Below are 24510 nucleotides of genomic sequence, written 5' to 3' on the forward strand. Positions count from 1 at the left end.
TATATATAAGTATTAACACTTATATATATATATTTATTTATATATATATAAGTATCAATAAAGCGTATCATTAATATTACCAATATTTATAATATCACTAATATACTACTAAAATTTCATCTTTATTGAAATATCCATCTATCTGTGAATTAAGGGCTCACTTTTATTGTTTTTACCATTATTATATTTTTTATAGATACTTAAAAATGTTTGTAGAAAGCCACGTTTTATTATTAATCACACATGAAAAATTTAATGTAAACAAAGTAAATTTCAACTCAATTTGTATCAAATTAATATTAATCACGACTTATTGCCTAAAAATAATATTATATGATTACATATTGTTAGCAGGTTTTTTTCTTACAATTCGTGATATCAGCTCTTATTAATTATTCGTATTGGTAAATAAGATTCGTAGTAAAATGTTGAAAGTGATAACAATAGTAAAACTGAAAATGGTATTGAATTGTTAAGTCTTATAGAATTGTCTCATTGATACAATGATTGTTATTTTCACTCTTAGTTACGATACCAGGTACTTTTGTTTCTTATTTAATTTACTTCTCTGAAGATCAAAGATAAGTGCGCTTATAACTTTTCAAACTTAAGACATAATTCAAGACAACTGTCATAAGTTACAAGTATTAAACAGTAGAAGATAATAATCGTATTATTAAGTGCATAATTATATATATATATCAGTTAGAATCCAATATAATCCAATTGAATTTCATAATGAAAATACGTTTAGTAAAACTGATACGAGTGTAATAACATTATCACATATCAATACACATGGTATATTGTGTAATTATATGAACACTTTCTTTACTGTTTCAGCATTTTGTGAACAGAATACATTAACTGGAGAAGATATTTTCATTTATAGATACCTTAAGTAATTTAAGTCATTTTTTCACATACTCTCAAAGATTCCATATACCTATTAACAATTTGTCTGATACATACGTAAACTACGAACAGGCATATGATGAATATAAATAAAAGTTATTACATAATTCGCATAGTAGCAAAAGTCAAACATATATAGAATAATTTGATTCCAGTTTCGTTTGTAAATATACTTTACAATTTGTTATATATAAACTGGTCACTACTTGTTACTATATTGTTTACATAGTACTACTCCCTCCTTATACATTATAACCTATTAGATACATAAGACAAATACAGAAGTAAACAAATTCAGATTAATGATACTAGATAAAAATATTATATAGGTAACCTTCTTACCTATTAAGACTAATGGTTGTTATAGTTGTTGTCTGTAACTATTAAAGAATTTTAAAAGTGTGTCCTGTTATTAGCAATAAACTTAATCTTATACTGTAACTTATGTGAAATATAACTGATATATATGTTGAAAGACCAAAGCACCATGATAGTTTTACACAAAAATGTCAATGTTGATTGTTTCGTTAATTATTTCAGCAGGTACTGCAAGTTGATCACAAATATTCTGCATATCCAGTTGATGGCAGACATAAGTCAGGATAGATCTAAAATTTTTCCTAAGAGTTCTTAAAAGTATTTAGAACATAGCATATCCCACAAGAAGGTTATTTTTACCTATAATTAAAAATGATAAGATATTAAAGTAATCATAAATATTTTTAACACTAAATAATTTAAACTTACTTGTAAACTAAAATGATGGAATTTAATGCCCAAATACTTCTTGGCTAGCGAATACTACATAAAGGAAGCCATCTGCATCTTGTTCTCTCTGATAAAGTTGTGCCATAGTCATACTACCACTTGCCATACTTCTTTGGTTTACTAATAGGAAAAATGCCTGTGTCGGATGTAGCTGTAGTCTGCGTCTATTAGTTATTATCAATAAATATTATTACCTATAAATTATATATTAGTTCTGTAAGTAGTTTAGAAAATATTAAAAAATATACCTAATAATTTTAACGAACTCTGCAACAGTCAAAAAATCGGGTACTAAAAATTTGGATCTGTCCAATATAGGTAACTGTTTTTCTCCATAGTATCTTTCGACAACAATGGGTATCTTATTTGGATGTTGTCGTCTAATTAATTCCACATCAGCAGACCTTTGTGCTAAATTTTATTAACGAACTTTTAAAGATTATTAATCTTTCACAAAAGATAATATAATATTTCTGGATGTAATTTTTAATATTATTTAATTTGTTAAAATTAATTTAAAGATATATTTACAAGCAGCTTTAAACGAATGTTACTCTTGTACAAGATATTATTCATTTGTTATGAAGGGTACATGATTCAATATTATCAATAAAATAAAAGTATATCGAGCTATAAAGTAAGCAAAACATCGCAGATATGCTGTGCTGTTTGTTTAGATTTGTCTGATAATTTTAATTATAAAAACATTATAATTAATATAAAAAAAGGTATGCTTACCGAACGAACGTTTTTCTTTAAATGATTTAGGATTTGAATTCATCTTGAATTCACTATGTGTTATTACGACGCTTAGAGTGATGTTAGTTGTAAGCACAAAAATGTATTCTTAACGGGCCAAAATGATGCCAATATCTGACTGTTTTCAGTTTAAGCTAGGTTGAAGAAGACAATGCTAATATACGTTCACATTGGTACATGCTGCCCTCTTGATACTTGCCAGTGGTTTTTGTACTCGACCACTTCTTCTCTCTCTTCCTATCCTTTGGAAACGAACTTCCGTCATGAATTGCACAATACAAAGATATACATCGAGTGAAATTTAATAGTGTAATATGTATAACGGAATTATAGTATATAAAACTTTCTATGCTAAAAAGACTCTTTATTTGAATAGAAAATCAAATAATGGAATTGATTTGTTCAACAGATTGAGTCAGAAAAGATTAATAATTCCGTTTATATAATGCAGGTAGCGCCCCAGCTATTGGCTTTTAGTTACTCTGAAATTATAATCTTTAGGGATACTTTTGTATCATCGTAGAAAATGTTTAAATTGAGCTGCTGAACTTGATACACGTGGTGAAACGATATGATCAATAGCTAGAAACTTTTAATTTTAATATTTGATGATTATAATTTTGTTTCCCCTATATTTTGAATACGTGGTTTTATTTACTTCTTCTAACTCGACTCATTGGACGAATTTAAGTGAAATAATATCGCGAGGCACTTCACGGAGGAAATGGGAACTAAAACGTGGAAGAGATACCGAATCATCTAAAGTAACAGTCTAGTCTATGTCCTCCCTCTGTCTTTGATGTAGGAATACGTATGGACTGTGGACACCTGTGCGTGCGGCAAGCACCAACTGTCTGTATACGTGAGAGTGCATGCGTGGGTGTCGCAGCAGGCGTTTCTTTATGAATAGAGTAATGGTGCTCCCGCCTTGAGTGGTTCGCGAATCAGCGAGTGTGGATTTCTCAGTGAAAAGTTGTGCCGGAATTAAGTAAAAGAATTTAGTGCTATTAAATGCAGTCTCAGCAACGTACCTATCGTTCTTCGGAATTGACCGTGCAACTTGCTTGGTACACGCAAAACGTTCAGTACAAGGGAAAGGGATAACAAAAACATCTGTATTCGAAGTATATAGATAGAGAAGGTACACAGAATCCATCATAGAAATGATAGATAATCGCATCTCGATAATCGTAGAAATCACGATAGAGGGATCTTTACCACCGGAAGCGTCATGCTACGTCGTCTAACCGCCGAAGATTCGCAAAAATCTCTCCCGCGAGGTATCGCTTTTATTCTTCTTTCAAAACCGACAGCTAAATACGCGAGAGATCGTGCATCAGCCAGTTAGTCTGGCCGTTCATCCTTCTGCCTGGTCGTCTACCCCTTCTGAACCGTCCTGACACAACGTTTAACGGGGGTATAAAAAGAATAAACATGGTGGCGGCGTGAGAGAGATAGATAAGGAGAATCGCGAGAAGGGAGAAGGACGGAGAAAGAGGAAGGGTGGGAGAGAGAGAGAGAAAGAAAGAGAAGTCAGCCAGCTAGCTAGCCAGCCAGCCAGTCAGTGTGCCAGAAGCGACGAACTTCGTTTCGTGCTTGCCTTTGTTTCGATGAAAAATAATCTGTCGTTCCTGAACATCCACCCAACTTTTGCATTTATTCATTTATTATCGTCTTAACAAACGAGAACAAAGAGACGAAAGTAACAAGTTTCTCACGATTAACGCTGAGAGAGGACGTTTCGCTTGTAAACAGTTATCAAGGTGCGGCCACGTTCATCGTATTCGCGGTGTTTGCTTCGATTTTCATGCGTGCACGGGGTCCACGACCGAGCGTGTGAGAAATTCAGCATATTGTCTGGCAACGCGGTGCGGCTCGATTTCGATTTTGCAGTGTCGTCGTAGGTGTGATAATATGATATGTTGCGATCGAAAAAATTCGGCACGATTTGATGACGACGAACGTTCGCCGGATTGCTATCGCGAGGAATCTTCCTTCGAATTGATATAATGTGAACGATTTAGCTACGAACCACAGGGAATGTCGACGCATGTAAATAGAACACGTTCGTCCGTGATTATACGAATAATTAACTGCCCGAGAAGACTCGAGAAGCTGTACTTTTCTAATAAAAATCCGTCAATAAAATTCTACTGCTAGAAAAGATATTCATCGTGTACGACGTTCATGACCATCGAATGACTTTCCATCGATTATCAACGATCATTCGACGAGGACGATTTACTTTTAGAATCCTCTTCGCGACAAATCGTTCGAATCGAATCGTATATGGCTGTTCTGATTAACGGTTATTACGCTTCAAGAAAGGTGAATCTCGTCGAGAGTGAACATCCATTGTACGAAAAACGACAATGTTGTTACTTTGACAGAGCTTGACGTACATTCTATTCGAAAGTTTGTCGGTTGAAGAAACTCGAAAAAAGAAAAGGAGAAAGAGGAAAAGGAAAAAAGAAAATATTCAATGGAGCGAAGTCGTTCGTGTTGGCCGGCCTGGTGCCAATAACCTCCAGTCAGAGAGGTGGTAGACAGTTTTCGCACGATGCGTTTGCCCTCGTGCTTGATAGATTATAAAATTAGACGTTCGAAACTTCGTACGAAGGTAAAAGGAGCATCGTGTCGTTCGAATGCGGTAAAGAAGGTGGAGACACTGGCTGGTGATAACGAGCGAAGGGTCAAGCGACGAAGGGAATTAATACAAGTCGGATGAATAATTCTGAGGGGGGTAGACAGCTGTGCATGGTAGTCAGAAGTGACGTCAGTCGTGTTGGGTTCATAGTTCCTCTTATTTTCATCGTTCGAAGCCGCGTACAGAGGCCGTGCACGAAGGGGTGACAACGAAAGCGGCGAACACGCGAAATAAAGAAAGAAAGAAAGAAAGAATATAGCCGTCGACGACCACGTCGAGCTTTTTTAACGATCGACGATCGTCGCTCGCGCTCGCTGCAACAAGAAGAATCATCACAATTTCTAGTCCGCTGCATTTACATCGAGAAGTCTTTTTTCTTTTCTTCTTTCCTTTCTCGACGAAATATTTTTAGACGATCGATCGTATTTCAAGCCGCACGTGCGACCGCTTCATCGGCATCAGGGATCGAATCTTATTCGACACGCTCTTCTAAAGAATTAATGCGCATTTATCGAGCACGCCACGCAGTTTGTTCGTAATATGCTTCGTAAAGTCTTAGGAGAGTTAATTAATAATTTCAAGGTTCACTAAATAGTCGTCGAGAAGACAAAGCATAGAAAGAAAAGGAGAAGCATTTTGCACGTTTCATTTCAGCAGACACCGAGAACGAGACTGAAATTCAAAGCGCATTAAATCCTTTAGTCGATTAATTTATTCGAGGCGAACTAACATACATGAAAAGCTAGTTAACGAGATCGGCAGATTGACTAGATTTACTCCTATATTATACATATATATTGTATACAAATATAAAATAAACCGACGTAGATCTGCGAACTCTGCAAAACGGGAAGGAAGATCGAAGCAAGGTGAGCAATAACAATCGCGTTTAACTAGTGTATTAATCTCAACGAACCAATATGTTTTTTATCCAAACGACAATACATGGTGACACGTTAGAAGAAATAATAATAGCCGAAATCACGAGAGAAAGTAGACCTTAGAGAAAGAAGACACCTTATCGATCATCCGTATCGGGGTACGAGTAATCATCCAATGATTGCTTGTTTCATTTCCTTCGATAAACGACCCGTTGGTCTGCCCGGGACGAAACACACGCTCGAACATCATCGTCAAATGGACACAAATGACTAGCTTAACGTTATCTTCGAGCACGTTCGAGATGCCCCGGTCTAGACCAAAACTGTTCGTACCCGCGAACGCGATCTCAACGCAGACTTTCACCGCTCCGACGAGCGAAAGCAATCATCTACCACCCCTGAAGAGTAACACGTTAGCTTTGAAGCAGTCTGCCAGCGAATCGTCGCCTAGTTACTTGACCCGCACCAGTCACATGGCTGGTACTCATCTGCCGAGCTTAAGTTCCAGCGCTAACAACAGCCTGCTCAGCCTGACCGGCAACTCGGAAAGTTTAAACTTGAGCCTGAGCTCGCACACAAGCCACAACTCGAGCCACAATTCGAGTCACAATTCGAGTCATAATTCGAGTCACAATAATTCCAGTCATAACTTCACTCATAATTCCAGTCATAATTTCGGTCATACCACCACCACCACCACCACCACAGCTCACGAGTCTCAGCATACGCAGTCAAACAGTCAATCGAGCACCGCGTTGGTGGTGAAGAATGGATGTTCGAACGGAAGTTCCTGCGGCAGTGGTATACGTAAGCCGAAGACGATTACCGCCACGCCCGATGTCGTGCTGAAGATTTACGTGGATAAGCTGACGCCTTACGAGCACCACGAGATCTTTAATTATCGGCATATATACTTTATCGGGGCGAACGCGAAGAAGAGGCCGGGGATAATCGGTCGGCCTCACAACAACGGCTACGACAACGAACATGGTTCCTATATCCACGTGACTCACGATCACGTGGCCTACAGGTACGAGGTGCTGAAGGTGATCGGTAAAGGGTCGTTCGGTCAGGTTGTGAAAGCGTACGATCACAAGAAACAGGAGCACGTTGCCCTGAAGATGGTCAGAAACGAGAAAAGGTTCCATCGTCAGGCGCAGGAAGAAGTGAAGATATTGAGGAAGCTACGCGAACAAGATAAGGACGACACGATGAATATCATTCACATGTTCGATTCGTTTACGTTCCGTAATCACATGTGCATCACCTTCGAATTGCTCAGTATTAACCTGTACGAGCTGATCAAGAAGAACAAGTTCCTGGGCTTCAGTATGCAGCTCGTGAAGAAGTTCGCGCACTCGCTGCTACAGTGCCTCGACGCTCTTTACAAGAACAGGATCATTCATTGCGACATGAAGCCGGAGAATGTTCTTTTGAAACAGCAGGGACGCAGTGGTATCAAGGTAAGTGCATGCTGCTCTTTTTTTTTCTCCCTATCCATTCATTTAAACTTTTATATATATTTCAAATAATGTACTAAAAATACACAGGAAATAGCACAGTCCAAAATCGTTTTTTTTTTATGCTTGGTAGATAGAAGAAAAGTTTCTAAATTATCATCATTTTTAATCATATTATCTTATACATAATCTCTAGTCGTATTATACGATACGATCTTCAATCGCAGTAAATTCACTTCGACTTTCCTACGAACGAGGAATGCATATATTAATGAAGATTGGTAGAACCTCGTGAAAGTTCTTGATATTTGTAATTCACAGAATTCGTATTCGTGAGAAATCTGATCTTCATCCTGGTCTTTTTTCAATTTTTTGCCCAAACGCTTCGATTCGGGGAGGATAAACAACTGCCTCACGTGTCGGTATCTAATACGTTGTTCGTTTCGTGCTGGATTTTTACGCTCTTCGTTCGCCGAGATTAAACGGCGCGTCTCCTCTCAACAGACAGGGAACACAAGCTCGTCGTTAGCGTGAATACCGGCAGGCACAAGCGGAATAAGCGCGACAAGCTGGCTCGCGTGCTCAGATATGCTTTATACATACCATACTCTATACGTAGGTACGCAAGTACGTACTGTTGTTGGAAGAGATATAGCGTGATCGTAAAATTAGTCAGACTCGAAGGTACACGTGTTTCCTGAACGAGACTGAAATTTGAAAAGTTCTGAGGGAAAATAGTGCTCGAATAGCGTTAGAAGCATAAATCAATTTAGCACTAAAACAGTTCTTCGTATATAACGATTATTACAGTAACAGGAAGGTAACAAAGAGTTTACTATTGTACGATTGTAATGAAAGATTGTAAACAAGAGTTTTAAATGTTCATTTATAAATGACGATTGCAACTTGACGTTCAAGATGTTTGATTGTTTTAGTTTGATTTCTAAATTGATCGGCGATCTTATATTTAGCTATATAATACACCGTATAATAAAATGCTATAGTTAATTTAATTTTTGCGAAGATTCACGTTGTTATTTTCGGAGGAGTGAAAAATAGCCTGTAAAGCAGCAAACTCCAAATAAGATTACAATTAGATGTATTACGGATAGCTTTAAAAGAGAAAATAAACCACGATCCGGCATAATGCAAAGCGGTTGGAACCAAACGCGAAGATTAAGATTAAAAATTCTCCGTTTCTTTATTTTATAATTTTAATCTTCTTCGTTCATCGTCAATCACGTTCTCCTAGAACCATTGGGTGACCATGCATCCCTCTTTCAGCACCTAATCTCAAACCATTTTCTCAAATTTGTAGCGTTCAACCACTTGTAAATTCTAATAAATTTGCAGTAAAATTGCACATAATATTATTATTGTTATTTTTTTCATTTCAATCATATCTGGAAATATGGATTATTTTACTCTGTTTCTGCTTTATTACCATCCTGTTCGTTTTCCTTTTTCCTTTCTATTTACTGTTTCTTCGCGGTGTCTCCCGTACAGCACTTTTTCCAGGCTACCTTTACTTGCGCATAATATAATTCTTACTAATCGATCGCACGAAATTAATTTTCAATTAATACCTACTACTTAGCTTATCCTGCTTTACCACATGCGGTATCTCTTCTACAGACAGTACATTGCTATATACCACGCGAAAACATATGGATTTCGTGTGTCAGCGTGCACACAGATGGTAAACTACGGGATTACACAACAATACGCAAAGATTATCGTATTGACAAATGCAATCACGCACGCGTATGCAGAGACATACCACGTATAGAGGGACGACAGACGAGGTGTCCTTGTCCCTTGTAATAAGCTCTGAGAAACGTGTACACGTCCAGGTAGCGTCGCTATTATCTCGCTGTGACGGTCTATAGAATTCGCACGCAATATCGTGAACTTTCCGACTGCTTGGTCGCTTTCTTCGCCGACCTTGCTAGGCCGAGCACGTTAAAAGTGTACACGCTTCGCTTTCGCATCGACGTTTTCCTCGACGAACTTCGCTGCAGTTTTCTCGAATTATTAACTACGCGATGACCCTGCTATGAGAACGAGCGATAGGTAGCAATAGACAGATATAAAAATCGCGTCGAGAATTCTTTTGCCAATGAAACGAACAGAAGATCGATTCTCGTCCTGTATGATTCGCAGTAGAAGACATACTTTTCATAGGTCGATTTAGAATGTTCGAAAGATTCACGAAACAGATGGACATAGCTGTTATACGGTGCAAAGATCTCAGCTTAGTTACCAGGCAGAAATGTTTCGTTTTCACCGACGAATAAAAAGATATTTGCCAATGCTTTAATCGTGTCATTGCATGGTGCAAAAAGAATTAAGTTGAAGAATTAAATCGATATTTTATCTATGCGTACATACGTATGCAATCGTATCGTTTATCGAAATTTATGTCCTTGTATTCGTTTCGTATTGCCATTTTGTAAGTCGATCGAAACAATAAACGAGAATTACCATAAAAAGCTGCTTCCAGAGAACTATTTTAAAGAACTAGTTTGAAATTCGTTTCCACGTAACAGTATGTGGAAACGTTCCTTAAAAGTACGTACGTTTAGTAGCCATTCTAAGACTATACCCAATATGCGTTTACTTGCAACTGCAAGATCCTCTAAGAGATGATCTCTGAGGCTTTTGCACGATAATGCTGTATACGCCGAAGCTTCCGGGTATAGGCTGTTCTATAAGGAACGAGCCTAGCATCTTAGTTACCGAGAAACAGAAGTAGCGTGCCCGGAAAGAATGGCTCGCAGCGTTCGAATAATTTGTTCGAGGAGTTGGAAAAGAACCGTTGCGAACGAATATAATTAGCCAAGCTCGGTTTCCTTCGATAAACTATAAACTTTATTTAAACTTTGGAATCTGTCGACCGTAACGTCGTAACATCGCGTTGTTGGTAAATTGAAAATTTTATTTTCCATTCTCCTTGATGCGTGTCATTATCGGTCTTAAATCGGTCTAATGAACTGGGGAAAGTGGTTGCGCGTCGAATCGGCGCGAAATCGCGATTAAGTTTCATTACCTGCCGGTAATGATATTCGTCAGTCGTTGAGCGATGTATAGTTACTCGAGCGCGCGGATTACAAATCTCGATACGCTATCGGATATTTTGAATAAGGTTTGGAAGAATGGGGCGCGTGGCGATGTATCAGGCGCGATCAGCCGAGTGTGAATCGTATCTGAATAGGAGAAAATAAGTCAAATTTCTAGCAGATAGAATATTCGCGCTGAACTTGTTGCTGTCCTTCGTTTCTCCGCTGCTTTCGATAGTAAAGAAAAATTAGAGAAAAGAATTTATCCTATAGGAGAGAGAATCCTTCGCATCGCGCTCCTTCTTTCTTTTTCTTAGGTATAAGAGCGAAAACGAGTAGCAAGGTTTTTGTTTTTTAAATTTCATAGGAATATCACACGGTGATTCGATATTAAGATTTAATAGTATCAAGTTGAGAATTATTATCGATTCTCGAATAATAAATAATATACGAGCGTTGGAAGTTGCGAACCTTAACATTCAAGGTTGAGTTTTTTTAAAGCTCGATTGCAATTTTTTCTGAGAAACAGAATTCCGATTGTAGAGGGTTAAAATTAATTCTCTTTCATAAATTCGTTTCTTTCTCGTATACAATGAATTCTTTTGAAACTAAATTTAGAATGTTGTGCGCCGAGTTGTACCATTATCAAACATCGTGCCAAGTCTACATTATTACAATCATGAATAATTTATAACGTATTATTCGATGATAATTCAGTTTTCTCAATTTGACTTTTCTAATATTTAAGTCCTAATATTTAACGCGTCGAGTTTCGGAGTATCGTTTCATCGCGCTTGAATATTCATCGATATTTCAGCTAGCACAAAGAGAAAAATTCCTCGTGGACACGTACAATATCACATTTTGCTTAATTATATTCCTTCTTCTTCCATGTTCCATTGTTCTTCGCCGTATATACGATGGTTCGTTATCTCGTTCCTTTTTTCTTTAGAGCCTTGCCCCGCAGACGCGAGCCAGATTGAAAGGAATTTATTCCCCTTTTCATAAAGTTACACGGAGGAGCAATCGGTCGGACGCGTCGCGACGAACTCGTAAATTAGACGGCGCACGATGTTTGGCAAAGGAAGCCATAACTAGACTGCGGATGTTTGCGAATTTATGAGAAATTAGAATCTACAAAAATATATAGAGTTCGTACGAAGGCTGCAGAAGAACGACACGACGAATGTCTTTTTCAATTTTTATTTTTTACCGGAGAGCAATACATATCCTTCGATTCTCTTCGTCATTTTAAAAATATCGTCACGATATTAAAATATCGAAAAACGTTAAACCGTTTCTCGTCCCAATGATAATACTTTCGGTTTTTACGATAATTTTTTAATAATTGTCAAGCCACTTTCAACGGCTTTTTCTATCTCTCTGAACGTAACAAGTTGTTTTTTATTATTTGTTTTAAGATACTATGTTTCTTTTTAGTCATAAAAACGACTCGTGCTGGTCATCTTCTTCTTCGTATAATCTGCACCAATGTATAAAATATTCGAAGTAAAATACTCGTTGTAATATTCAGAGGATGAGACGAATTTTGATCGAGCGTCAGTTCCTTCGGTTGTTTTTAGAAACATCTGAATTTCCATAAACATCCGTAGTCTATCTATAACCAAAGAAGAAAACCTGACGACACGATTTATGTACATACTTCGTGGTTAACAGGAAGCTGAAGTTTATAGCAATTTACTGGAAAGGGTCACGATTTAAGAACTAGTATCCTAAGCAATTTGTCGCGTATTCGCACGACGATGATGTGGGTACTATGAATCAGGTTTACTACGACCACCTTGTTATATTATACATCACGTCATAATTATTCCGATCAGGTGAATCGTTTTATTTCGTTCGATGGTATATCGATCTTAATATTAAATAATTACACGCTTGACATCGAAGCTTCGAATTCCTCGCTAACTAAATTCTTCGTTTCTCATTCACTCAGCGGTCGTGATTCAAAAATAATAATAAGTACTTTGTAATAATAGGTACTTTGTTCCTCTAAACGTGTTATAGTAAACTATAAAACTTGATCGTGACATATAAACGTAAGTGAATCGTAAACAGCGAAAAGTAAACTGTATAGGTTTTTGCCACATAATTATATGAATATGAACGAACGAAAATATCGATGAAACAGAAATTGAAATAAACGAAGGAGAACCGGTAAGTTAATAAGTTTATTTCATAGCCCATTCGTTGATTTCTTGATTTTAATATCAGTTAATGGCTAAGGTAGTTGGAAAGGAAATAATTTGTTTTGGATTAGATTCAACCGTTAGGTTCAAAGATATAAGCCTCTTAAAACTAGCTCGCCCATAAGTTGACGAGGTTTCGTAAAAACCAAAGCTACTGTTCGATATTTTCATACTATGACAGATAGATAATATTTTTTAAATTACCAACAAGATAGATAGATATTCAGCTCGAAAATCAAATAAAAAGACAGGTTTCTAATCCACTGACGACGTATCGAATTCTATTATACTTGCTCCCTCGCAAAAGCTACAAAATTTCATTCTTTCTTCCCTTGTAGTCTTAGGAAGACAAAAGAACAGAACAGAAACGGAGAAAATTTCTATCGATTCGATTTGACGTAAAATATCTTGTTTATTCGATATGCTCCATTAGCCACGTGCCTGTCCTCTGGCTTCCGGTAGCTCGTGCGGATCATCGATGTCAGTGGTATCATAAACCTTCGAACGTTACGATTTACAACGCCTCTTTTAACATTGTTGGAGCTGAACGCGAATCAGTGGATCGAACAGCAACGAGAGACGGTTTTCTACGCGTTACGCTCATTCAGACGAGAATATCTTGTCGCGGCGTGTAGGAGAGACTCTCTGTTATTCGCCTCGCGCGAGAAATACGAATGATCTCACTTTCCAGATCGCATAACCCGTGACGGTAACAAGATCGGGCCGGAGTTTTCCGCGCGATTCGTTTCTATTCGATAAAAGCGTAGGAAGAATCGCACTCTCCTATATACGTATATTACCAGCGTTCCTTTCCTTTCCTTTCCTTTCCTTTCCTTCCGTCGTGGATTTTCCTGGAAGGTGGCCCCGATATATACTCGAAGTGGTCGCTGTACGTAATGTACTTTTGGAATATCTGTCAGATCGATACAAAGAAAGACCTCCGAGGTATCCATTACTATAGTAATCACGGGCAAATGGATCTGGTTCGACGTCAGTTCGACTGTCGCTATCCATTGACGAAATTTAATATTTATTACTAGAGCTTCGAAGCTGGTCATTATGACGACCGTTTCTTCGCTCTCCTTCCTTATTTTCCTGTTCTTAGTCTCAGGACTTTGCTATAGGATTTACATGTATAATGGGTTTCTTGTATTATTGTTGTAATATACAGGGTGGTTGGTAACTGGTGGTACAAGCGGAAAGGGGGTGATTCTAGGCGAAAAAAGAAGTCGAAAATATAGAATAACAATTTTTCGTTCGAGGCTTTGTTTTCGAGAAAATCGACTTTGAATTTTCGCTCGGTACGCCTGCACTTTATCGCGTCTCGTTATAATGGATCTCACTGTAGATTTAAAAAAAAAATTAAAAAATATTGTTATTCTATATTTTCGACTTCTTTTTTCGCGTAGAATCACCCCCTTTCCGCTTGTACCACCAGTTACCAACCACCCTGTATATTTAATATAACATTAATCTATATTACAATAATATTATTGTAATATAATATTGTATGTAAAGAAGCGATTGCCGAGAATGTGCATGATGGTGCTTAAACAAAAGATACGAGGCTAAGACAAAAGACAAAGAATCGCTAAGGGACATAAATGAATTAACATCAGTACGAGTTGAGAAGCCAGAGAGTGCGGATTGCGTTGTCGAGATAGCGTTGTTAGCGTTGTTGAGAGAGAGTTGAATCTGTGTTGAAGAGAGTTGAATCTGTGTTGAAGAGAGTTGTTAATTAATTATAATACGTTGCTACGATTAGTTCATGTTAAATAACCATTGTTTTCTGTTTAATCCATTTATTATTAATAAACTAATTATTATTATATTTACGATACTACGATATAATGTATCTTAACGTCTTAAGAAACAACGATATACAATGAGTTGTAATAATAACGTAAGGTGTAGCACGTGTATGTACGTATTACAAAAGCGACATATCTGAAGCAAGTTTTGCAGGAAAAGCGGAAATTTATTTGGAAGCTTAGAATAAAATTATTTGTTAAACGCGTAGTGTTGCCGAAAGGAATAGATTTTAGGAAACAGCGAATGGTGAAATAATATTTTTGTAATTTCCCATCTTGATTTAAATCATTTTGAATCATTCCATTTTCGAACTGCATGTGCGATATGAATTATAATTGATACACAACGCACGAGTCATAATCTTTCCACTTGCCATGCAAAACTATAAAATACGATGAATTATAGAGTCGATGGAATATTTATAGTTTTATTCGATGGATGTTCTCTGTATGTCTGTTTAAAATCATTATTATCGGTAATTCGACACTCGTCTAATATGCAAAACGTTTGAAATAAAGCGCTTTTATTATTTTAACCATTGAAAATTATACACCTATAAAACGATTGATTTTTCATTCTGTATTCCGTCTGTATATTTTCATCGAGTATTTGATGCTCCAATAAAACAAAAAATTAAAAAAAAAAAAAAATCAGTCGATTTCCAAACTGATGAGAAATGTTATTGAATATGAAACAACATTTAACAATAACGTTCGTTTTTATGATATCTATGCTCGGGCCAAAAACATGATTATTATCAAGGGTACTACATACTAAAAAGTATATTATCCCCAAACGATTGTTATTAAGGCCATTTCCATCATTTTCTGAGTTCATTAACGGGACCTTGGATCTTATACAAAATGAAATTCCCGAGATTTGAACCTTAACATCTGTTCGACGTGCGTTTTATCTTGAAAAGTGACAAGAAATCAAGACTACAAAAACTCGTAACGACTGTTTGACCCTTCACAGTGACGACATCAATTTCTGCAGACTCGATCCTTTCTAATAGAACTGAAGACAGCCAATTAATAATCTGAATGTCGTTCTAGATACGATGCTCGATAGGGGACATTAGAGACGACATAAATTCCACGAGACTCGTTCAAGTGTCTATTATTCGTAATTAACGAAATCAACGTGATATTGCCGCGTGAGTAGTTCGCACATCGACGAATTGTCAGGTATTGCACCAGCGGTATCGAAGTCTCGTCGAAAGTAGGTGTTTCCAGCCTCTCGGTGGTCTCTCGTTTCTCTCTTTTCCTTCTTCTTTTTTCTTTTTTTTTTTTTCTTCTTTTTCTCCCGCTTTCTGATGCTGCAACGGTTGTCTGCCACTCGAACGAATTATCAGCTGGTTTCTCGTGTTACTCTTGTTGCTCACCGGTTATTTTGAAACGAAAGATGGTTTAACCTTAGTGTGGACAACCAGGTATTCGGATACCAACTTTTGTATTTCTTTGAACAATTGTTTTACTCTCTAGACTGCCTTGTACGATTATTGCATTAATATTATCGACGATATTTTACAAGGCATAAGTTACAACCGACGAATATCAATAAACGCTCTTACATGATAGTTTGGTAACCAACAAGTTTGGTAATTAAACGATTTACTAATATTACTAGTTGGTAAATCGGTGTGCAAGAGAGCCGTGGTGAAAATTTTAGCATCGAAGTTTATGCACGATAAAATGTTAAAACGTTGTGCAAGATAAATTAAGAAAATGTTATGCAAGATAAAATATTAAAATGTTATGCAAGATAAAATACTAAAGCTTCGATCTTATACACTTGTTGGGTAACCGCAACATTTTGTTTGCCCACATAAGAGTTATAAATCGTGATGCGAATATAGAGTGCATATAAAACGTGGTTGCTTGAATTTGGGTTTAGTGTCTGGCGAAAAGGAGAGAAAAATGTAATACAGAAGGTGTACGCGAGACATAATTGAAACGGTACTCGCGATTAGATTAAGAGCGAAGAATTTGTGTCGAGCTGACGGTCAATTAATCGTAATATTGTTAAATCGACTCTTGGTAAGGGTTCGTGAATTCGATATAATCCTTAAGTACCCATTACTCGTAGTTACTCAACGGATATTACGATATCGGTGGGGTACAACACACGCTCGAATCCATGCGTTTATCGTCGCGACGAACACGTGTACAGGTTGATGCAAAAAAGGAGTCTCGAGACTCGGTGAGATTTTTTCTTTTTTATTTACAATAACGTTTACCTTTTAGAGATATATTAGTTAGATTTAGGACTCTGCTTAAATTAAACAACCATAAATTATATGTTACGTCGCGTGATAGGAACCGTGCGACGTCCCTCGCTATTGGGTCGCTAAGGGTCCGTTGACCGTTATTTAGACCCTCGACAAACCTAAGGATCCACCATAAACTTAGACCTTTTAAGTAATTCTAGATAATCCTATTCATCTTTCACGTGCAATTCCTTAAATGTTTTCGATTTATGGGTGTTCCTTAGAAAAGTCCTTAGGTTTATTGTGCGCTCTTAGAAATTACGAAGAAGCTGGTAATTATATAATGAGAAAAACTGGACATTTACCTAATGGAAATGTCTGGATTTTTCCATGAACAAGGTCACCCATGAGCCAAATTGGTAGGATGCTTGCTCCTCCTATCTTAATTCGTCAACGCTGGTCATAGCCAATGGGTATCGCGGATCCTTGTCCTCGCTTTTCATAACGAAAAGTGCGAACAACGAATCAGCTTCCTTCGTTCAAAAATTACCTACATACCGAGCTTTGCTCCGTAAGTATATGTCGGAGATGAAAGGACGTCGGGGCAATAATCCCTTTTGCAATATTGGGAGAAACCCTAATGCGTTAGTCCAGACTTTTACTATAGCTACACTTAAGTAATAAAACTAAGAAATAGTTGTGCTCAAGGTTTATGACGATGGGCTTGGGCTCGAAGTGACATAGCGAGTCACTAAACGTAGCTATGGTCACGGGAGGGACGTGTACTTAACAGAGGTATGGAATAATTATATAGCTCTCCTTAAAAATAAAGATTGACCCGAGAGGTGGGGAGAGGACTATATAAGGGCAGTTCCACTTGGACTGGGAGACAGTCTATGCAGAGCAGTTCATTCGGATAAGTTTTACTTGTACGTTGGGTCATACGTGTATCACATCGCATTCGTCATCCCGTTGAAATTCATTGTCATCAACATCTCGACCATTCGATCGCCGCTATTACTTGTAGCCTCTTATAATAACCACATTTGTATTAATAAACATCAGTTATAACCGCGATGGCAAATTCGAGTGAAGATTCGTCAAACGCCCAAAATTCCAACATTAACCCGACATATACAGGGTGGTTGGTAACTGGTGGTACAAGCGGAAAGGGGGTGATTCTACGCGAAAAAAGAAGTCGAAAATATAGAATAACAATTTTCTTTTTAATTTTTTTTTAATTTTTCCACGGAGCAATGATCTACAGTGAGATCCGTTATAACGTACCGCACGCGTACCGAGCGAAAATTCAAAGTCGATTTTCTCGAAAACAAAGCCTCGAACGAAAAATTTTTATTCTATATTTTCGACTTCTTTTTTCGCGTAGAATCACCCCCTTTCCGCTTGTACCACCAGTTACCAACCACCCCGTATAAGAGCGGCAGTTATATCTCAGTTCGAATACTCTCAACCCTCGAGACTTCTTCGAAGACCACCTAACTACCCGTACTCAATCTCGATCTTCAGATCAGTCAACGTATCTACCCGGATTCTCTCATCATATCAGAGCAATCCGTTTCTTCGTCACCTATATCTTAAGCAGCGGAGTTACCAACTTGTGTCGTTGTACAAAGTTGTTGGAAATACATATTTTATAATACTGTTAATCGCAGCGTTGTACCACCTCAACCACCCCTTTTATCTTAACGGAAATCAAGGAATCGATCTATTCGCGGTGTCGATTCTTAGAATCGAGCTCCTCCCCACGATCGCTCGATTTTCACTATATCTACGTCTAATTGTACTATCCACTTCGTATCTTATTACTCTACGTTGCACTCTCCTACTTTGGCTCTATCCTCTTCTTTCTTTTCCATTCTTTCCATCGTTCTCAATACAACTTCGTAATATTTGTTAAGAGAAGTGAAAAAAGTTCAACGAACGTAGGATTTAAAATCAATTGTTTGGACGTTATATCAAGTTTTGCATTTATTCGTTTATCTATCTATTGTTACATTTGAATGGAATACTCCAGTGAAAGATGAATGTAGCACGAGGAGGACCAAACAAATAGTCTCTTCGAACACTGGATTTTATTTATTATTTGAGATATATTTTTTACTATTTTCTCTCTTTCTACGTTTAGAATGAACGTACTTCTCTCCACATTTTTCATTCCTCTTAATAAAGTATAAACGCAGGGCGTGCGGGATGAGAGAAGCGTCATCGCTTTGTTTTCAAATAATTTTAAAATGGAACAATATGCATTTACGTATATATAAATGTACGTTTTAAATATATATACGCGATTATTTCTATGAAAAATACGAGAAATGGTTTGACATAAAAGTTGTATGATGATAAATGGGACATAATCCCATTATTTTAGTAGATTATTTTGTAGATAGCTAATTAGAAGCGATATGAAAGTGACATATCTTTTTTTCTAACTGAAAACGTATAGTTTCAAATACAGTAACCCATCCGCCTCTGGGATTTTTTACAAAAATCGGTTGTGTCGAAAAACCATTAGTTTAGATGATATTTCGTTTATAAAAATATGAAGGTATGTTACCTTCGCGTAATGTCTATTTGGCCACCTACAGAAACAAATTAAATGCATCAGATTGTATTCCCTTTGATACCATGAAATTTTTTGTCTGAAACGTTTTTTTCGTATTCTCTGTAGTTACACCAATAATCGCGTGTATATACCTAAAACGGACATACTGTACGTCTTTATTAACAGTTTATTAAATCGTATTGTTCACGCTTAATAGAATATGATAACGATGAAATGGCCAGAAAGTAAAGTGTCGATAAGACAAAAGAAAAATTCGCACAAAATCTCAGAGTCCATCCTTTCTGTAACACCTTATATACCCACGCTTATTCGTTGCTAGTCGATGCACATGATAGGCGTGTTAAACGGCGATAGAGACGCACGCACGTGTTTGGACGACTAAATTTTGGCTTTCGTGTTACACGATGAAACTCTAGTGATTACGTTTCGATGGAATAACAAGCTTCGACAGTGGCGATCCTCTTCAATCCATTTGTCGTTTTCCTTTGAGTTGCAACGCGCTACTAGACGATGATTACTACGCTACACTTGCTTGTTGAACGATAACACGCAATTAGGTCAGAGCAATCGTTGTTTAAACGTATGTACATTGGCTTATCTCGCACCCAAATATACAGGCTGTAATCACTAGACGTCTGGTTGGTAAAAGTAAAAACAGGACGACGCAAACCGTCGTTACGCGGTGGCGTCTGTTGCTCGGAAAGGAAGCAGATGTTCTTTGAGCAAAAGGAATCCTTAAATGTGCACGTTAGATGCACACTTTTGGTTCTTACTTTTTCTCCCTATGTTTTTATGAGGAAATATAAAACGGTAAATCCGCGCGAAGAAGCGCGTGTTACAAATTTTAAGAACCTAATCAAACACTCGTTAACGAAGGAATTAGACTAATAAGCTTGAGAACGGTGGTCAAACCAGAATAACTGAAAAATGAGAATTTTTTATTCCGGAAACGAACAATGTATTAATGATTGTGCAAATATGAAAGCAACTTTTTCCTTCCTAAATAGGAACTAGAACGTTACAACCGTAATTGAGGAACAGCTTGCGCGCTGACTATCGAAGGGACTATTTGCATGTTCACGATGATTACTGTGAGATAGGTAAAGACAGTAGTACATCGTGCGAATTATCGAATGGGCATTTCGAAGACGTATGATGCTCATTTTTCAAAGAGTGTTTAAACGTAGACGCAAGTTTTAGGGAATTTTAAGAAAGAATTTGAACATGTCGTGGTCGATTCTTTCATTGGAAAGATATCAGGACCATGTCTGAGGTATGTAATAAAATCAAAGTGCAAATTTACGAATACGTTTCCTGAACTGCATGTAGCTGCACAGTCTCTTCTACAATCGCCTTTTGTTTATTGAAGATGTACACTAAGGATTTCAAAAAATAAGCAAACTCCCATAACGCATTTTCTCATTAATTTCATTATATTTTGTATTTTTAGAGGATATCGATATTCATCTAACAATAATAAGACGTATGATGCTCATTTTTCAAAGATTGTTTAAACGTAGACGCAAGTTTTAGGGAATTTTAAGAAAGAATTTGAACATGTCGTGGTCGATTCTTTCATTGGAAAGATACCAGGACCATGTCTGAGGTATGTAATAAAATCAAAGTGCAAATCTACGAATTCGTTTCCTGAACTGCATGTAGCTGCACAGTCTCTTCTACAACAGCCTTTTGTTTATTGAAGATGTACACTAAGGATTTCAAAAAATAAGCGAACTCCCATAACGCATTCTCTCACTAATTTCATTATATTTTGTATTTTTAGAGGATATCGATATTCATCTAACAATAATAAGACGTATGATGCTCATTTTTCAAAGATTGTTTAAACGTAGACGCAAGTTTTAGGGAACTTTAAGAAAGAATTTGAACATGTGGTCGATTCTTTCATTGGAAAGATACCAGGACCATGTCTGAGGTATGTAATAAAATCAAAGTGCAAATCTACGAATTCGTTTCCTGAACTGCATATAGCTGCGCAGTCTCTTCTACAACAGCCTTTTGTTTATTGAAGATGTACACTAAGGATTTCAAAAAATAAGCAAACTCCCATAACGCATTTTCTCATTAATTTCATTATATTTTGTATTTTTAGAGGATATCGATATTCATCTAACAATAATAAGACGTATGATGCTCATTTTTCAAAGATTGTTTAAACGTAGACGCAAGTTTTAGGGAACTTTAAGAAAGAATCTGAACATTGTCGTGGTCGATTCTTTCATTGGAAAGATATCAGGACCATGTCTGAGGTATGTAATAAAATCAAAGTGCAAATTTACGAATACGTTTCCTGAACTGCATGTAGCTGCACAGTCTCTTCTACAATCGCCTTTTGTTTATTGAAGATGTACACTAAGGATTTCAAAAAATAAGCAAACTCCCATAACGCATTTTCTCATTAATTTCATTATATTTTGTATTTTTAGAGGATATCGATATTCATCTAACAATAATAAGACGTATGATGCTCATTTTTCAAAGATTGTTTAAACGTAGACGCAAGTTTTAGGGAACTTTAAGAAAGAATTTGAACATGTGGTCGATTCTTTCATTGGAAAGATACCAGGACCATGTCTGAGGTATGTAATAAAATCAAAGTGCAAATCTACGAATTCGTTTCCTGAACTGCATATAGCTGCGCAGTCTCTTCTACAACAGCCTTTTGTTTATTGAAGATGTACACTAAGGATTTCAAAAAATAAGCAAACTCCCATAACGCATTTTCTCATTAATTTCATTATATTTTGTATTTTTAGAGGATATCGATATTCATCTAACAATAATATAAAATTAGAGGAATTATGTTGAAAGTGACAACGTGAGTTCGTGCTCGCCATCCATATGCAGATGCGTTAGTTATAAGAAATAGTAACTAGAGGATGTTCCTAATTACAATCGATAGATTTAATCGATAGGCTTAAGATGCCTTTTTGTTTTTATCCCTAGTTTTTGTAAGCGCGTGCAATAGAAGTTTTTTTTTGGCTCGGAACAGTGTGATAGATTTATCCATTCAATAAAATAATAACTATTCCGATCTTACCTCTGAGTATAGAAATAACAACAAATTACTTATCACTGAACCTTCTAAAAATACAAAATACGAAGAAAAAGCAATGGAGAAAATAAAATATATTTCACGGAAGGTATAAAACAAGGATGAAGAAGAACGAATTAAATTAATTACTACAAACTAAGTACTAATGAAGAACGAAGAGAATACGAATAAATTATGGAGCGAAAACGAACTCAGACAGAGAACAGCATTATCCCAGTAGTTTGGCTGGCGTTTCCTCAAGTTCGGAAATGAGTTTCCGAAGAGTGCCTGACGTCGCTTAAAACATCCTTCGACCCTTTATTTCATTCTCCATTGTCACGGCGAATGAGCTTCTCGTCGAACGAGCGTTGGGAGTGGAGAAAAGTTTCGCAACGAAATACAAAAAACGGCAAGGCCCTGTCGAGAGGCAAAAGAGGCGAAACGAAAAAACAGTCGAAAAGAGGATCGTTCGTCCTGTTTATCGGAAGAAGGGAAAGGCCGTCGTAGAAACGAATTCAAAAATAGATGTTGGGGAGCGAACGTGTAACTTATATTTAGGTTGGCAAGTGAAGATGTACAATGTGGGAGTAATGCTTAAACAGAAAGTAGAGAGCCTTTAAGTTGCCACCATGGGAACAACCAAGATGCAGCTTAATCCACGTATGGAAGATTCAAATAAATATTATTCCAAGATAACGATTAGTTCGATATCTGGATAATCTTCGCGTGTATGATCTTTGTTTTGTAGTAGCTGTTTCGATACGACAATTGGTTCACACGGTACTCGAACGTAATCGTCGAAAGATACGTGTGACGATAGGTCTACCATCGAAAAGAAGGGGAAATGTCGTGTTTTAGGATTTCTAAGAGGACGAATATATATTTTTCAATATATGTGACAAGTTCGTATTTTCTCGTATAAATGAAAATAAGGCATCGTTTTATTCTTCGTTTTATTCTGCGTCACTCTCAACTTTTACTTGTAATCTTAAGCGATATATAACGCGTTAAACTCTAAAAAAAAAACATGAAAACCATTTTTTCCACTGTGCACCTCAATTTCTTTAATAATCACTGTGAAACTCGAGAAATTTATAGTCACGATGCGACACAGCCAGTGATAAAGAGCGTATACCGTATCGTACATAAGGAAATGTTAAACACGCAATTCGTTGAAATTGACTTTGGCCTTTTTTTCCCGCTGAATGATAAACGCGTCACGTAGGAAAGATAATTGTCAAAGTAGAGTTTCCAGCTTTACGAAGTCGAAGATATTGTTTTTCATTTAGGCCTCGTTTTATATTTTTAATATTTTCCTCCTATTTTTCTAAATAGCCTGCACGAGCATTAGTTATTTTTAAAAAATCCATTTCTTTTTTAAAGCATCGACCAACGTCTACGTTGTTCTTTTTACTCGTCGGCTCGAAATGTGAAAATAATCTTGCTGCACGATCGTGACGTTAGCACGCGTTAAATCACGTGAAAGTGGAAGGAAGGAATCGGTCCCGTCGATTTCCCGTGCGTCGCGTTTCTACATTTTATTCCGAAACGTTTTAAATAGCGGTGGCCGCAATTATGCGGAAAACAGGATAAATATACTTAAACGAGGCACGACGGCCTAAATGTAATTGGCGAGGAGGCACAGGAAGGTGGTTCGAAGGCATGAGGAAGATGCACGAACTAGCGGCGGCTCGGTTATAAAAATAGGGAACGAATAGGTTTCCTCTGTTCACTATTAATAGTGTGGTGCGTCGATACTCGACGACTTTAATCCACGAACTCTGCTTTATCAGAAATTTACGTCACCGCCTAGACGTGCTGCAGCCTCTAGGATAACAGTTGCATATCATTCTTCTTTTTTCTCGATTGTTTGCTTATTTATTTGCTCTTACCGGTTGCTGCATCTATACGAGTACACTCGGACAAGTTTAAAGATACTTCAGTCGAATAAACGTTTACCGCTATTCCTCGAATTCGGACAAGTGTATTTTAACGTGAATTATTTAATTTATAGGTTTTATTAATGGATATTTAAAGATCGATTTATAATCGTGTTCAGACGCCAAACGATAGGAAGGCGATTTCATTCGGACGAAGAAACATTGTCGCGTAAAATTAAATGTGACTGTTTGAACGTGGTGTGTGTTTGAT

At 37.0% G+C, this 24510-nt stretch overlaps 2 protein-coding genes across 2 annotated transcripts in view; one reads left to right on the plus strand and one right to left on the minus strand.

The window, feature by feature from the left end:
• Nucleotides 1-1434: 1434 nt before the first annotated feature.
• On the minus strand, nt 1435-2623 carry LOC138180563 (microtubule-associated proteins 1A/1B light chain 3A). The gene is made up of 4 exons (XM_069114558.1): nt 2422-2623; nt 1932-2094; nt 1663-1847; nt 1435-1593 (listed from the first exon to the last, which is right to left on the minus strand). The coding sequence occupies exons 1-3, from the start codon at nt 2462-2464 to the stop codon at nt 1685-1687; spliced, it is 369 nt and encodes a 122-aa protein (XP_068970659.1). The 5' UTR covers nt 2465-2623; the 3' UTR covers nt 1435-1593; nt 1663-1684.
• Nucleotides 2624-2980: 357 nt separating this feature from the next.
• LOC138180556 (dual specificity tyrosine-phosphorylation-regulated kinase 2) overlaps nt 2981-24510 on the plus strand; it is a 50527-nt gene continuing 28997 nt past the window's right edge. Inside the window, exon 1 of the mRNA XM_069114545.1 lies at nt 2981-7433. Within this exon, the coding sequence (XP_068970646.1) occupies nt 6237-7433 (1197 nt within the window). The 5' untranslated portion in view covers nt 2981-6236. The remainder of the gene's footprint in view (nt 7434-24510) is intronic.

This window comes from Bombus flavifrons, chromosome 6 (genome assembly GCF_040668555.2).
Source record: "Bombus flavifrons isolate JBK064 chromosome 6, iyBomFlav1_principal, whole genome shotgun sequence".
Taxonomy (NCBI): Eukaryota; Metazoa; Arthropoda; class Insecta; order Hymenoptera; family Apidae; genus Bombus; species Bombus flavifrons.